This window comes from Anneissia japonica, unplaced genomic scaffold (assembly GCF_011630105.1).
Source record: "Anneissia japonica isolate Jap-2015-1 unplaced genomic scaffold, ASM1163010v1 scaffold288252_len263706_cov166, whole genome shotgun sequence".
Lineage (NCBI taxonomy): Eukaryota > Metazoa > Echinodermata > Crinoidea > Comatulida > Comatulidae > Anneissia > Anneissia japonica.
In genome coordinates, this window is record NW_022703281.1 from 57,412 (window position 1) to 74,720 (window position 17,309).

At 36.2% G+C, this 17,309-nt stretch overlaps 1 protein-coding gene across 1 annotated transcript in view; it reads left to right on the forward strand.

Moving 5' to 3' along the window:
• LOC117104377 (DNA (cytosine-5)-methyltransferase PliMCI-like) overlaps positions 1-13,054 on the forward strand; it is a 30,844-nt gene extending 17,790 nt beyond the window's left edge. Inside the window, exons 25-31 of the mRNA XM_033245201.1 lie at positions 4,942-5,073; positions 5,245-5,391; positions 5,794-6,108; positions 6,573-6,739; positions 7,235-7,481; positions 9,443-9,559; positions 11,217-13,054. Coding sequence (XP_033101092.1) covers positions 4,942-5,073; positions 5,245-5,391; positions 5,794-6,108; positions 6,573-6,739; positions 7,235-7,481; positions 9,443-9,559; positions 11,217-11,363 — 1,272 coding nt within the window. The 3' untranslated portion in view covers positions 11,364-13,054. The remainder of the gene's footprint in view (positions 1-4,941; positions 5,074-5,244; positions 5,392-5,793; positions 6,109-6,572; positions 6,740-7,234; positions 7,482-9,442; positions 9,560-11,216) is intronic.
• The last annotated feature ends 4,255 nt before the right edge of the window (positions 13,055-17,309 follow it).

Below are 17,309 nucleotides of genomic sequence, written 5' to 3' on the forward strand. Positions count from 1 at the left end.
AATTCGGATTTGGTATGTCATTAGATTCATATATCAGTCTACATGTAAATTACACTCACATTCCCCAAAAACATTGCTAATTACGGAGGAAATTTGCAGAGAATGACATTTAAATTTGAATAAGATTTATTTTAGATTTGACTCTAAAACATGAGGGTTTCTTATTTATTTTAATAAATTTGTTTAATTAAAAATTCAGCAAGCTAGCTGTCACGCACTATGAAACTTTGGGCGATCAGAAGTCATGACAGCCAAGCACATGGGATTTTTGCCCAGCCACGTGACCCCATGAAAAAAATTCACCAATTAGCGGGCAGAGTGCATTTCGCATCGTGACCGCGAAGAATGTGTTGTGTTTACAGTTTAGAAAAAAATGTCAGACCGTAAAAACAATATAAAAGCATTCATTTTATTGGTACAGTAAATCAATTTGCTGTGCACACAGCTAAACAACAGGTACTGTACGTATTATATGTTCAATAAGGGATGTTAAATAATATGTTAACTTTTCGTAGGCTAGTCATACCCAATTCACTGACTGGGCTATGCTAAGCCTATATAGCGTCTAGGCTAGGCCCTAACTGGCCTACCTTATTCGGAAAGGATTCAATAGAAATGTTCCACAAACCGATCTTTCCGGAAAACCAAACATCGTACTGAACATCGTATGTTTCCTGTATTTATATTTCGCGGCATAATTTCATACAGAGACAACAGAACAATTTTTCTGTATCTGTCACAGTGTCAGTGTTACTTCATGATGGCCAGCATGATTAGCATGTCACAAATATGGTATTTGGACCTTTCGAAGTTGGCAAGATAGTGGCTAGTGAAAGGGACTGAGGACCAGTAAAAATATTAGTTTACTGGTCCACTTGGCTAGTTAAGAAAAACCTTAAGGGAAACCCCTGCCTCCGGTATGACATGATTTTTAAAGGCACCAATGCCAAATGAAAAGGCACCAAGTCCAAAATTTGATTTAGCCTCATTACTAATCTCTTGCGAGTGCCTTAATTCGTGGCGAGGCTAGGCGTAGGCCTTGGCAGGCTAGGCCAAGCCATTGTCGTCAATGGTAAAATGACTTTGTTTAGAGTATTAACTATTAATTATCAATTCAATGTTGGAATATACTTTTAGTTTTTTGCGGCGGTCGGCGATCGTATACAAAAAGTCAAAGTTCAAGAAGTTTAATATCCGATGATGTTGCTCAGTGTGTCGTCATCCGAGAGGAGGCCGCACCTCTAAACTGGCTGTCATTAACTAGATTGACCGATTGTCAACCAATTAAGTTAATTTCACATGCTTGAGTTGCGATGATGTCAGATCGGCTAGCTAGCTCTGCACATGCTCGAGTCAGACACATGCGCACACAACGGTAACCCCAAAAACAGTTTGTATCACCACACATGGAAATTCTCACTGTAACCTTATCTAGGCCTAGGCGACCTACGTTTTTGGCTTTCGTGTTTTCTTTCAAGATTTGAACGTTCTTATTTAGATTTATTTACGTGTCAAACGATCTATATTAAGCGTCGTGAGGGCACCGAGGCCAAGGCTGCAAAAGGGCAGGCAAGTAGCAGCTGTCGTTGTGCTTCATTTTCAGGGGCACCAAGGCCAACTGGGAGGGCACTATCGGCAATGGCCGCAGTAAAATTTAAGGACTGAGGTAGTCTTGTCCATCTTTCTGTAACGTTATGGGCGAAATCTATTTTGAATTCCAGAACCCGCCACTGTTTAATGTTGTACTTGTGTGGCGAATCATCTATCTGTAATCTTATTATTGAAATATTGACAATGAGTATTACTGTAGACATGGGGGTCTGTGAAATCGGTTGGAGAGCCAAAGTGAGTTTTTGATTTACCACTGAGGGCCACAATCAAACTTCGATTTTTACAGTGTGCTTCCAAAATCCTTCATGCACTGCTGTTATACCACTTTATTCTCAGTTTTAACGACAGATGATTGGCGTCGGCCTGTAAAAAACAAGTTGTTTTAGACAAAGGCAACAAAATCATTCATGCAAAACTTGACTACTGTGTATAGAAAACAAACTCTATACAGTTCAAGGAGAGGGTACGTTATCTACTATAGTCAGGGTCTCTCTTTTGTGTGTTCCATTTTGTGGGGTAGTTGAACACAATTATAAAAAAAATTACTATTTAGAACTATGGCTTTTAAAAGTTTAATGTTGCATGAACACCAAAAGAATTAATTTTCCAATACCATTTAACCTTGAATAGAAGCCTTGGGCTTCTATTTTTTTGTGAATTTTAGATGGGCTTCTTTTCGAGGCTACTTTTGCAAAGTACAGAGGGAGCTTCTTTTCAAAATGAATGCTGTACATTTTTGGAATTACTACTAAAAAACAATAACATCAGTTTGTATCATGACAAGAGACACTTATACTAGCTACATATTCACATCATTCCACAACAACAGGGGCAGAAATGAACCACAGCATCGGGGTAAACCCCTACTCTTCCGAAAGACGCAGTGGGTTGCTTAAAGTGCTGTCCTGTTGGCCTGCGTTTAGCCCACTTGTGGTTTAAAATATACAGTGAAAGAAGTGCAATTAACCTACTTACATGCTCTGAATATGATACAGATGATAAATGAACACTAAAGGCTGCACCACAAAAAATCTTTTATATTATTCTTTTCTACTATGATCTTTACTGGTAATAGGCATTTTCCTTAAAAGTGGGTTTTTAAGCCAAACAGGATTTTTTTTAATTACTTTTACTTAAAAAATTTCTGTCAGGTTGTGCTTAGCCCAATTATGGTTTAAAATTAGAAGTGCAGTGAACCTACTTATTGTTGGCTGGCAGTTGGCCACACAAACAGGCTTTTAACCTAATTCACCTACTTAATATTTAATTTGATACAGCAGGTCGAAGTGAATTTTCATGAACAAAAGGCTGCACCATGCAAAACCCTTTATTCTTTTATCTTTGTCAGCATGTTTCCAATGTGCCTTTAAAAGCTTTACATTCGACAAAAGTGTTTCAAGTTATATTCCATTATAATTGTGTTATTCTGTTTCTTTTGCTGATAATAGGTAGCGGGCCGTAAGTACGGCCAAGAAAGGTAGTTGGGCCGTGAAAAAATAGTTTTTAAATTACTTTAATGGGCCACAACAAAAAGCTGTCAGGCTCCACTTTGGTCACTTGTGGTTTAAAATGTAGGCCTATTGTGGCAGTGCAATAAAGCCGCTTTTGAATATAAGGAGAGAGAGACTTAATAAATGGAGACAAATTCGCAGGGTTCTTTCCACGCTGACCGGCGATGGTTTGCCCCGTCTAGCACTCAAGATTTCTTACCAGAAGTTTTAGTTTGCCGTCCACCACTATAATTTTTGGGATTTATAAAACTTTAGGAGCTTGTAGCTGTAGAAAACTAAGGGTGGGAGATATACATTTTAAGGGTGGGTAGATGATCATTAAAAAACTCTAAATAATAAGAGTGGATGGAAAAATGGGTTATTAAGAGTGGAGGGCCATAAAATTAGCTTTAGACTGGGTGGAAAACTTCAAGGCTGGGTGGCTACACCCACCATAACTATATCCCTAGAATTTATATTGAGATATTCACCAAAATTCTGTAGGTCAAAGTTCTAAATATTTATCAAATTTGGATTTTAATGATTTTCAATAATTTGGTACTTCTGCTCGGAAATCTTGAGTGCTGGTCGGAGCAGAACACCACCGATTAGTGTGGTAGGAACTGTTGGTATTTGTCTCAATTGGTTTCTTTTTCCTTGTCGTATTAAAAAACAGGTCTATTGCACTTCCACAGTACATTTAAAACCACAAGTGGGTAAAGGTATTTAAAAACACTTTTTGACGGCCCGACTAACATTCTTGGTTTAAAAGCTCGCCCGCTGCCTCAGTAAAAGATTTTATCAAAACAGAATAATAAATTAATGTAACTTGAAACATTTTTAGCGAATGTCAAGCACTTTGGAAAGGTTTTGCATTTTGCGGCCTTTAGTGTTTTCAAAATTTACTTTGACGCTCTGTTATATTCAGCATGATGTAAGTCTTTTGCACTTTCCAATGTAGTTTTTAAACCACAAGTGGGCTAAGTACAGCATTTTGTTACGTCCCACTAAAATAATTTAAAAACCCTTTTTATTTTCATCAGCCCTGCTACCATGCTTTTTATTGCCTTTGTTGTGTTATGTTGCTGGCAGTACAAAAGATTACACAGGTTGGGGTGGAGGGGTACCCTCTGAACATATACCAAGCCATGCAAAAATCGGACGAAAAAACTCACATGGCAGAGGTTATAGAAAGTACTATCACATTGCCAGCGACGAATTTACTCATTCCCATATTTTCCCACCAATTTATTAGGCACACCATTGAGATGATAGGTGACTTGTTAAAATTTCAAGAAAGTATGTTTGTACTTGTACAAGAGGGAAAATTCTAAAAAAAAATAATGGTCTAGTTTCAATGTGTGTTAATGCTTTTTACGTTGTAAATGGTGTTAATTTTTAGATGCAAATAAATCAGGTCAGTTTATAAAAGTTTGCCTTTTAAGTGAATTTCCGTACTATGAAAATGTTCTCAATCCATATTCTGTACATCTAGTCTTATTATTTGTACAGGTTATTTTTAGTTCTCTTACACCTAACTTCATATGCTTACATCTAGATCTTCTTATCCTAGGAAAGCCATTCAAAGACCAAATTAAAGCTCATTATTTGATCCTACCCAATTATGCTATAAACTTCTATTTTTTATTTTCCAACCATGACATTCATTTTGTGGTGAGAGCTCACATTTTATAAAGCTCAGATGCACAACAACAAAAAATTCCTGTTCATTTATTATTAGTGCTATTATATTGTAGATTATTATACACAATACTGTAGAGCTGAATTTTTAAGGGCAATATTTACTTAAAAAGTATGTTTTTTAAATTTCTATTTGAAGGGTGAAAAAACTAATTACACAGGTCAAAGGTTGCCACAGAAGGGTGAAGTAGAACTGCTTTGCGGAGGACCCCCGTGCCAGGGCTTCAGTGGTATGAACCGATTCAACTCTAGAGAATATTCTAAGTTCAAAGTAAGAGTTTCATAATGTTTTGCTGTTTTTCTACAGAAAATTGTTCCCTCTTATCCGTTTAAATTCCTCAATATTGGGATTTTTGGAGGATAAAATATATACCAATTTCAAAATATTTTAAATTGTTATCATACTCATAGAAATATTTGTTTCCGTTTTATTACTATTTAGAATTCATTGATATCAACATACCTGAGTTACTGTGATTACTACCGCCCTCGATACTTCCTGTTGGAGAACGTTCGTAATTTTGTGTCGTATAAGCGCAGTATGGTGCTCAAGTTAACGCTGAGATGCCTCATCCGTATGGGATATCAGGTATGGTATCAGAAAAAACTTTTAGATTAATTAAAGAAGGATGATTACAATAAGGTTCATTATGGTTTTTTTACTGCCCCGTGGGTGCTGTAAACACTTGGTGATCTTTTCACTTGCAAGTTGTGAGATTAAATCAAAGAGAGGAATTATGGTACATGTGTGTGTGTGTGTGCCTAAATAAGTAAGAAAATGATGGAAGAATATTTTCTCACTAAGTAGTTATAGTTCCTATATACCTTTCATAGAAATTTTTATTGGCTTGTGTTCAATTAAAATATTGTAGTTAAATATATATCAGCTAAATCTGACCATAGAGTTTAGCGGTCCACATTTGGGACCTGAATATTTGGGGTTGCCTCCAAGTTCTGTCTATTTTCTATCCTTCTTCTTATTATCTTTCAGTGCACATTTGGCGTCCTCCAGGCTGGACAGTATGGTGTCCCACAGACCAGACGCCGAGCAATCATACTCGCAGCTGCTCCCGGCGAGAAACTTCCGTACTACCCAGAGCCAACTCACGTCTTTGCTCCACGTGCTTGTCAACTCTCTGTTGCAATTGACGAGCGCAAGTATGAAAGTACAACTAAATGGACATCAGCTCCATATCGTACAATTACTGTTCGTGATGCCATGTCAGATTTACCAGAAATTACCAACGGACATAACAAGCAAGAAATGTCGTATGGCGGAGATCCACAATCTGATTTCCAAAGAAAGGTAACTTCTTTGCATATTGAAGCCCTCTATATCTGAAGCCTGGTTTCTATAAAACTGCTACACGCTATCATGTTCAAGAGCTTTTGATGACGTTGATTGGTCGGGGAGCCTTTATGATTGCATGAGGGACAGTTACACAACATAATGATTGCAGTAAAAATGTTGTAGCAACAGTAAAGCAATTTTATGAAAACCTGGTTGTTTGCTCATACAGAATTTCTTAATCTTGTTTTAATAAAATTTCTTAATTTTTTGGAGTTAATATTTTCAATTTTTAATTTATTTTCAATGTAAAATAAAATAAACATCACTGAATACAATAATATTAATAATGATTTCTTGTGAAAAAAATTACAGTAAAATTATAAATAGCTCTTGATACTATTATTATTGTTGTAGTTATTGTGAAATGTATCAGTATAAATATATTTAATTTTTTTTTAAATGTTATCATTTTTAATTAGATCCGTGGTAACCAATACCAGCCAATCCTGTGTGATCACATCTGTAAAGAGATGAGCCCTCTAGTAGCCATGAGAATGCGACACATTCCGCTGGCCCCAGGCTCAGATTGGCGTGATCTTACTAATATTGTCATCACTCTCCCAGATGGAAATGTTTGCCAAAAACTGTAGGTTGATTACTATTCTATTTTGTACAATGTTAAAAAAAAAAAAAGAATGCATTTTTCTCTGTTAATTAAGATAAATAAAAAAAATATATTTAATTTCTTATTTATTTTGTGTCTGAATATTTTAGTAACTACAATTGGAATATTCAATATCTAGCTTGATTTGTTATTACTATATTTATCTAAAGAAAATTAAAATTAAAATCTTTTGAGTTAATATTTCAAAATTTAAGTAAACTTCAAGGATGGCCACAGATTATATTATACAGAGTATTTTACACCTATTCATTTTTGCAGGTGCATCTACCTCCTTGTGTCAACGCCATTAACAATTAAAGACACTAAGCTAGACATTCATTTTCGAGTGGTTTGCAAAAATGTAGAATGATCTGAATTATTTGGGCTACTAAAATTTGCTAAATTATATAAGTACTGTAGTATAGAATAAGTATGAAATTGCATATTTCAATTAGTTGTTATCTGTTTGTATTGAAGGCGATACACGCATAATGATAAGAAGAATGGAACATCATCAACAGGATCTTTGCGTGGAGTCTGCCAGTGTATGGAATCGAAAACCAAAGGTTGTGATCCGGTTTTCCGCCAATTCAATACACTTATACCTTGGTGTCTACCACACACTGGTAACCGCCACAATCATTGGGCTGGACTCTATGGTCGTTTGGAATGGGACGGATTCTTTAGCACAACCGTCACTAACCCAGAACCTATGGGCAAACAGGTAACATTATCTTTTGCTTTTATTATGCAAAATAATATTGTTTTTATGTGTGAAATTTTACAGTTACTATTTAAAACATTGTATGTATTATGATTGATAAAAGAAAAAAGTTATTAAAATGAAAATTAACAATATAACTGAATCATAGAAAACAAGCAGGGGATGGATTTCCTCATAATGTTCTATTCAGCAAAATCAGCTATCGAGCAATACCAAATGTGGTATGGATAAAGTAGGTTAATACATTTTTAAAAGCTTTATTTTCCAGGAACTAGTAATTCAAATTGAAAAAAAAAAAGAAAGATGCTAATAGAAGTGCAGTGACGTAGAATTTTTCTAGGTTCTGGTTATAAGTTGAAAACTTTCAGTATATAGGTTATTAGTTTAAAAAAAAGTAAAGTGCTTCAGACTGTTTTCTAATGGGTGTGGCTCAATTAGACAAAACCTAAATGGTAAAGCTATACTAAACATCACCCAATGTCAGATCATAATGTAGACTATGTAACAGACACAGACTGGAGTCAAGTAAAAAAAAAATGTTTTAATTTCTAAACTGACAGTGCAAGTGTTGTTTGCATAGCTCCTTCAGAATGTTTCTGCTGTTTAGACACATCTTTGGAACAGCCGTAAACTGTTCTAAATTGTCTGGAAACTGAAATTGCCCCAAACGTTGGCAGTTTCCAAGAAATTTTAGGCCTTTGCCCCTGCATACTGTATCTGTAGGTGTATGTGTGGAGAGCTCATTTCCTGTGCAAGTGGGACACGCTAATATTGTTTTCAGTCAAATTCAAATTACAAATAATTTACAAATGATTCCAAAGCCGATAGTGCACAGAGAATGGTAGAATGAGAAGATAAACACTATTTTACTCCACCCCTTGGATATTGTTGCTCAAGTTTATCTAATTATCGTTCTAATCTTAACAACCTTCTGAAACTACAAAAACGCGCTTTAAGGGTCATCACTAATTCACACTACTTAGCACCTTCAGAGCCACTTTTTAAAAAACTTCAACTACTCAAAATTTATGATTTGCATAAATTGCAAGTTGCAAAATTCATGTATGAGCTACTTAAAGGCACACTTCCAAAAACCATTAACCTAATGTTCAGTAGCAACAGCCATACCACTCAATATAATTTAAGAAATACTGGCAGGCTATACATTCCATTTGTAAGGCTCAATAATAGTCAATTGTTTGTGACGATTGCAGGAATAACCTCCAAATTGACCCTACCAATTTCACTAGCCTATCATCTTTTAAAAGAAATCTAAATTTACATTATCTAAGTCTGTACCTAAACTGAATTCTGTTCATTTCCGTACATCCTATTTATTTATCTTGTTTATCTATTTATTTATTTATTTATTTAAATATCTTACTCATTTATTTATTTATTTTATTTTATTATTTTATTCTTTTTCCTTTTTTATGGATCCTCTCGAGACATTAACAGTGGGCCATTCTTTTTTAAGCAATAACATTACCTTTTTCTATATTTTTAGTAACAGGTTTTAGGCAATGTTTTGCATGTATTATTAACTACAGTTTCGAACCATGTTTTTTTTTTTACTTGTGTTAGACAAATAAATAAATCACACTGTAAGATAACACAAACAATTTTCACATCACAAAATACTAATTCATCAATGTTGTATAAAAAAAAATTATTGATTGGTTATATAGGTAGTTTTCGCCGCACGACGTTAACCTTAACTTGAAAATCTAGAACCTAAATCCTGAAATTAACGTACTCCGCAACGCAACATGAGTAAATTATGACGTTATCCATTAACGTTAAGGTTAACATCATGGGTTAACGTCGTGCGACGAAAACTACCTAATATTGGATTTTACAACATAGCATACAATGTAGAAAACAATACCAAATAATTAGGGAAATAACAATGTTTGTACTATTTATTGTATTGTGTATAAAATTTACCGTATTCAATGAAGGGTCGTGTTTTGCATCCTGAGCAACACCGTGTAGTCAGTGTACGAGAGTGCGCCAGATCACAGGGATTTCCCGACACCTACAGATTCTATGGCACAATACTTGACAAACACAGACAGGTAATTAATAAAATTCTTTATATTTGTCTTTGTTGATATTAAGCTGGCTTCTTAGGACGTTTTAACTGACCTACTTTTGGTAAATTTTTCATTCATTTAGCATCTTCCGCTCATAATTTAAATTTGTTAGTACACTACAGATATGGTTTATAATACAAAACTGATATATTTGTTGAATTATTCTGTTTCTGCTGTACAGTATATCTGCACAGAATCTCCTGTCTGAATATATTAGCCGGGGCACATCCAAGGAGGAAACAGGAGCTAGACCCCCAAAATAATTTTTCTTTTTATCCGCCCTTATCCTACTGTAGATGCAGATTTCTTTTCCAATATATTTTTCAACTGTATTTTTTATTAAGTATGGTATGGTAAAGTATTCGTTGAGTGTCTTCCACAATAAAATCATCTGAAGGCTCTGACAGTATTCAGACCATGTATCATCGAAAAAAAAATAATAATAATAATAAAATAAAATTTAAATTAAATTAAATTAAGAAACAAGCCATTCAGGTTAAACAATATAAACTTTGTATCTTCTTCTAACAGCATTTTTATTTAATTATGCATTAATATATTTTATTGTATTTGTATTTATTATGAAACTTGGATTAAGAAGCTTTGGTATACAAGAAAATAAAGAGAAACACTTGGGTCTTCAAGACTTTTAGACCATTTATTTTACGATTCCATTATTTATGTTGTTGGTTTTTACTTACAGCAGTGTAATAAACATCTAATTCTACCACTGCTAATCCAGGGATCCTAAGTTGGAAAAAATTCACTTAATTTTAATTTTGATTTGCTATGCAAGGTAATACCCACCGGGACTGACTTCTGTGAGATAAGTGATAATAAATTATTGAAAACATGCAAATATTATGCGGGAGATGGGTTACTTTCCGGAGATTCTTGCTTGCGGGAGTGCACGGGGCTAACCCGATTTTTGGGAGACTCCCATGACTTCCAGGAGACTTGAGACCCCTGCTAATCATTGGAAAACGTATCAATAATAAAAACAGTTGAGTCTGTGAAGACTTAAAATGTCCCCAGGGGTCTACGAATACAAAAAATGGTTGAGAACCACTGGTGTAGACCAAAGTGCATATGAGCCACTTGTGTACACTGTGCCTAAGATTACAACGTGTCAATTGCACTGAAGACTTGGGTTCGTACTGTACAACTGGATTCCAGTGCAGGGAGTATAATTCAAGGCCAAACCAATAATAACAGGTGCGGTTACCGCCAGACTGCTCGGCCACTTAACTCACTAATGACTACAATGCACAGTGTTCTCAAGTCAGTCTCCCATTTTTAAGTGTTAACCCTTGCCCGTGCTTTGGTAGTCTGACACTGATATTGTATATGATATGAGCGTAGGACTTGGATTGGTAAAGAAGAAAGAAGTACATTATAGTTGATATTCAACACATGTTAATAACTGCTTTTTGCCGGGGACTTACTGCACTGAAGCGATTCTATGAAGAACCCAATGCCAGGAAGCGCTCGCAATCCATTCAGACTGCCGCCGACAAACAGCAGATGGCGTCGTGTTGTCTAACGCTCAGAGGAAGCAGAGTTGGATCCATTGTACGACCGTTGTACAATGCAGTGATTGCCTGACTTGACAAGTTTTATTTTCTTATTGTTGTTTCAGATTGGAAATGCTGTGCCTCCTCCAATGGCCGCGGCTATAGGCAAAGAGATCAAGAAATGCGTTGTTGCCGTTGAAGCGATGCAGCGTGCTGAAGAAGCGGCTGGCAATAAAGTAGAAAAAACTGAACAAGATGTAAAATTGGAATAATGACAAAAACTGGAAGAAGAAAAATATTCTTAAAGGGATGCAGCATGCTATAGAGAGGACGAGAGAAAAAAACAAACAAAATGCGTGAAAACGAATGATGTCTGTGGAGCTGGTGGAGCTGGTGGGGGAGCATTGGCGTCGTCAACTTATTCTTCTGTGTGAGAAATCAGCCTCCTTTTTGGGGGCATCAAACCCCCATGTGGCCAGTTGGTGCCACCATTGATGATGAAACATATTATTTGTAGATATGATGATACTTAATGTATGTGCTTAATAGTGTGTTATTTTCTGAAAAAATGAATGTGAATTTGATGAAAAAAAAATTGAAATTTTGTAGAATTGTAAGTGCCATTTAATGTGCCAAAAAACATGTTTTGTCCACTTTGTAGCGAATGACAACTTTTTATTTAAAAAAAACTTAAAACAGTATATATTTAAAATTGCTGTTAATCTCAATAGAGATTATCATTTGTTGATTTGTAGTATAACCTAATAGCTATTTCAATGTGATTCTAAAATTTAAAGAATAAATTATTGGTTAATCATTACTCATTTGTCACTTTGTCTTTAAATGTACGATTAGTAATTTGCCTGCTTTAAATGTAGGATATCTAGAATTTATACTATACAGTAGTAATGTAGGTCAAACTTTAATTAATAGAAAAATTGTGAAATAATGTGTATACTATTAACTCGTACTCTTTTTAAAAAATTGGACCAATTTTATGCACAAATATAACTAGCATTGAACCATCTTTTTCATGCCTAACAAAAAATAAAAAAAACAATATAGACTCATTAAATAAATTACAAATTTTCAGCCTAAATATTACTTGTGTACCTATCTTTCATAAAGTGGACCCATTTTACTTGTAAAAAAGTAATGTAAACTAATTTTTTATCAAGTTAACCCACTTCAATTGAAGTACCAAATATAGTATGTAGACTCATTTTTATAATCTGTACCTATTTTATATGCAAGTCCGACTATATTGATCCATGTTTTAAAATGGACCTATTACTTGTAAAAGAAATAGTGCAAACCCATTTTTAAGATTTGTAATATTAACAAAAATTAGATCCATTTGACACCTAAAGGTGACTTGTCTAAAAAATCCAGACCTATTTGATGTAGAGTAACTATATACAGTAATGTGGGCCTTAATAATCCAGACCCATTTAACATGCAAATAAAAATATATGTATTTGTGCATAAAAACTATAAATATGTGGATGGAATTTATGGAAATCTTGACCCATTTTACATGTAAATATAATCTGGAAAATATATTTATGTGTGGGACAGTCACAACTGCCCTAGTATGTGGTACGAATTATATTCATGTTTACTTTTTGCAGTAGTAACACTCTAAAGCTGCCTAGATTATCACATTTTCTTTGACAAAAAACTGTTTTATGACCATATATAGTTATGATGTGCCTATATATGGTCAATGATGTGATGTCATAACCATATTTTGGCATGTCATGTTACATGTTTTTGTCAAATAGAATTTGAAAATTTGGACAGGCCACTGCATTGTAAAAATGCTAGTCACTTCTTGGTGGTAAGTTGGTCTGGCATGGATTAAGTTTGTAACAGAATAATTTTGATGAAATAATTGTATTAGATAGGATTGTATAGTGTAACTTTCGTATTAAAATTCGTATTGTTGGCAAACCGTCAGAAATTGCAGAATTTTTTTTTACTGTACTAAATTTTTTTTTTTTTTTTTTTTCGTATGGGAATAGAACGTAGAACACCCACCTACGGGCGAGTCGAGTGGCCAAGCAGTAAGGCATGAGGGGCGCCGCTAGCTGCAGCCTTAACATCGGTGCCTGTTCCAGCCGCTCCTCGCCCATGGTTCGGTTGGTAGAACCAAGTCTTCTTGGATAAGGACTTAAAATGGAGGTCCAGTGTATACATCTGGCTCGTGTGCACTTTAAAGAACCCATTGCATCTTTCAGAAGATGCAATGGGATGGGATGTGATGGTTCATTTCAGCCCCTGACGTTGTGGAATGATGTGAACTTTAAGTCTGAAACCTAATTTCTCGATGGTACCCGAATTTTCGCGACAGTGCAGGCGTGCTCAATATAAAAGGGCATCACTGATTTCACTACTAATCTAATTTTATCTGCATTGTACCTTTGCCTATTAGTAGGACTATATAGCCTAAAAGAGGCCCTGTAGCCTCTGCGGGGCCCATTTGGGTCTAGGACCCAGAAAGCGCATGTGTTAAAGCCAGTCTCCGTAGGGAAAAATTTATATTTTGTATAACCGACTTTTCTAAGACACAAAAAGCATACACTAAAAGCTTGGGATCGGTTAATGAGATAAAGTTTTTTGAATATATAAGAACTGGAGAAAAAGGTGGAAAAGAGTGGTTACAATGTGTTATAATCACATCAAGCATAGCCTTTCAACGAAAGGTTCCTTTATTCAGTTGCATGAAAAAAAAAGTGTCTGGCGGGATTCGAACCTGCAACCTCTCGCTATCACTAATGTGAGTACCATCCTCATTAGACCACGGCGACTTATGTGGTATACGCGGAACCTACAGCATGTGTTATTTCGTATATACCAATTTTGTTAATTTTAACTATTAACCATGGAATTTCTTTTGTGTGTGTGCATTTTCATATAGGATTCAAATCCATGGCACCTACACTGATTTTCATGTAATACTTTATTTATATACTTCTGTTTCTTGTGCATTAGGAAGCTCATTATAAACTTGCCATTAAAGGTGCACTTGAATGAAACGATTTTTTTGGGGACGATATATACAAAATTTCATCTCCAAGGATGAGATCCACAATGTCCACCTAAAAGTTGTCGTCATCCTTCCCTGCTATCTGGAGTTTTCCTCGTAACTTTAAGGAAGTTATCATCACACCTGTTCTTAAAAAATCATCACTGGACAATAATTCACTTCCGCCCAGTTTCGATTCTACAGTACTGTTCAAAAGTTATAGAAAGAGTTGTTAAATCAGCTCAGTGTGTATCTTGACGATAACGGTCTTGGTGAACCCATGTAATCAGCCTACATACGCCACCATAGTACGGAGACTGCTCTGCTTAAGATACTACCGATGTCGCACCAGGGATATGTGGTCGCACTGTCTATTGATAAGCATCATGGTGTTTTGCTAGTGCTGTGACCTATCAATACCGTGGACCATCAATATCGATCTCGTTTAGAACGAACATTTGGTATAACCAAACTGACAAATCATACCTGAGCAACCGAAGTAGCCGTGTACGTGTTGCTGACATGCATTCCACGCCTCATCCCCTGGACTCCTCCAAGGTTCTGTTGTTGGCCCTTGTCTATCACCATGTAGGCCTACATCCGCCCAGGGACGTATCCAGGGGTGGGGGGAGCCGTGGGAGCCGCGGCTACCCCCCCCCCCTTTGTACACAGTGTTAAATTTTTAAAGTTTATTCTTGAGCCAATACAAATTCTTTCAAAATTAATACTTTTAAACATGTAAATATGCATCAGTACAAGTTATACATAGGCATAATAGAACACATAGGCCTAAGCGTGATTTAAAAAAATCTTAAATCCATAAATCTCAGGCCAGGTCTTTTAAGATAGAAATGCGATACTGTGGTTCAATTTCGTTTTTATCCTTTTGCAAGTTTCTTTAAATGTTTGTTTAATAATACTACTACTAATAGGAATAATAATAACAATGATGATGATGACGATAGTAATAATTGATAATAATATTAATAGCAATAAAAAGTGAAGAAAATTGTTCTAAATGCGAAAAAAAAGTTTGTTGATCATACTATAGTATATACAGCTAAAGCTTAGTAAGCTATAATCAGGCCTAAGTTGTCCTGGATATTAAGTAGATTCCAGATAAAAGATCATGAGAAATTTGTTGGCGTTTCATTTTGACTATAATGGTAATGTGATGATGATGAATTTTACTATATAAAAGTGTCATTTTCGGCCATCTCGAGAGGTACTATTTCCTCAAATCTTCTCACCTCAGCCCCACCATGGCTGGTTGTGAAATCACGTTTTTGAAGTATGCCTATGTAAAGTACATACTCAAAGACAATGTTTTTAAGCTTTGTTTTCTATGGTATACACACACACATTAATAAGATCTCTATGGTTGTCAAAAATCCCTGATGAAAGATCATGACAATTTTTTTTGGCACTTCATTTTGACTAATGGTGATGTGATGATGATGAATTTTACTAAAAGTGTCATTTCTAGCCATCTAGAGGTACTATTTCCTCAAATTTTCTCACCTCAGCTCCAACCATGGTGGGGCTGCTGAGGTGGGTGTCAACTCACAAAATGCCCTCCCCCTCCACCTTTCAAAACAGATCTGTGCCCTTCCCTGGGTATGACATTAAACTCCATCGAGTCGGCTCCTGATGTATGTCTTAGTGACTGATGTTTGTTTTTAGGATGTGATCTGGTTTTTCATGTCCATTTTTCGTGATTATGACCATTCTGGATAAAGAATGTTTTGAGCAGAGGTGGATTCAAGGCCCCCCCCCCACCACCTTCATTTGTTTAAGGAAAAAAATATATATATATTCAAATTGAAGTGCGAGAGTGTAATTTCCAGCCATCTAGAGATGCCCTAATCATAAATTTTTTTATGATTAGGGCAACCCTGGTGGGCTGAGGTGGGTGGTTCCTCGGTCTGTGAAAGTCCCTCCCTGGTTCACCTCTCTTTCGAATTCCTGGATCTGCCACTGTTGATTTATTATATAATTATTTTTGCGCTTATTTATAATGCGTCTATTGCAATTTTCACATTATCCATCTAGATGTGTATAAGAGACAGACTTCACAGGGGGATTCGCCACTTGACCCCGCCGGGGTCATACGTAATTCGCATAACGGCCCCCCCCCCCCCCTTTCAAAATCCTGGCTACGTCCCTGCATCCGCCCTCTTGGTGACATTCTGCATTCGCCTAGTGTTAAGTTTAACATGTATGCTGATGATTTACAGATATACATACCATTTAATCCAACCAATTATTTTACCAATCGACTTACCAGTTGCATGCCCAGAAGTGGATGTCGGTAAACCATAGAGGTAGGCTATATAAACAAACTCAAGTTAAACGATGAGAAGACGGAATTTTTTGTATGTGCCTCTAAACTTCACTTTTCTCTAAATGAAGTCCGAGACACCAAGCTTAATATCAATGGCAGCATGATAATATTGCCTACCACCAATCTTCGTAATCTTGGCGTAATGTTCAACTCAACTGCTAGCATGAATTCACAAGTGACTAAGATTTGCAGTGTTGTCAACGTCTATCTGCGAAATCTTTGGAGAATAAGGCGCTTTATTGACCAACATACATGTCATGCTGTGCTGTGCGAGCTCTCATCTCGTCTTGGCTACTGCAATTCACTCTACAGTGAGCCTCAGCAGAAGGAGATTCAACGAATACAGAAATTGTGGAACTCTGCCGCCAGACTTAATTGCATGGTCCAACCACCTGCACATACATCTCCACTTCTTTTTCAAGTACACTGGTTGCCTGTAGGCCTACGCATGAGGATCTCAATATATCACTGACTGATTGGTTCGTCGCACAGCATGCCGAAACCCTTACTAAGGGTTGTCCCTTTAAGTTAAAGGGACAATTTCACTTTTTTTTGTTGGTTAGTGTCCTTTGAATAGGACTACCTCTATTAGCAGGCCCGTAGCCAGGTCATTTCAAGGGGGGGTTCTTTGGGCGTGGGGTCCAGAGGTGGCAACAGGATTTGCCCGACGGGGGGGGGGGCGAGGTCCCCGACCGGGGGGCCGGAGCCCCGACGAGGGGTCAGATTTCCTCAACGAAAGCAAAGTGGGCGTGGTCGAGCTTCAATTAATAGGTTCCAAAAGCTGTCTCTTATACACATCTAGATGTGTATAAGAGACAGCATTATAAACTTGCCATTAAAGGTGCA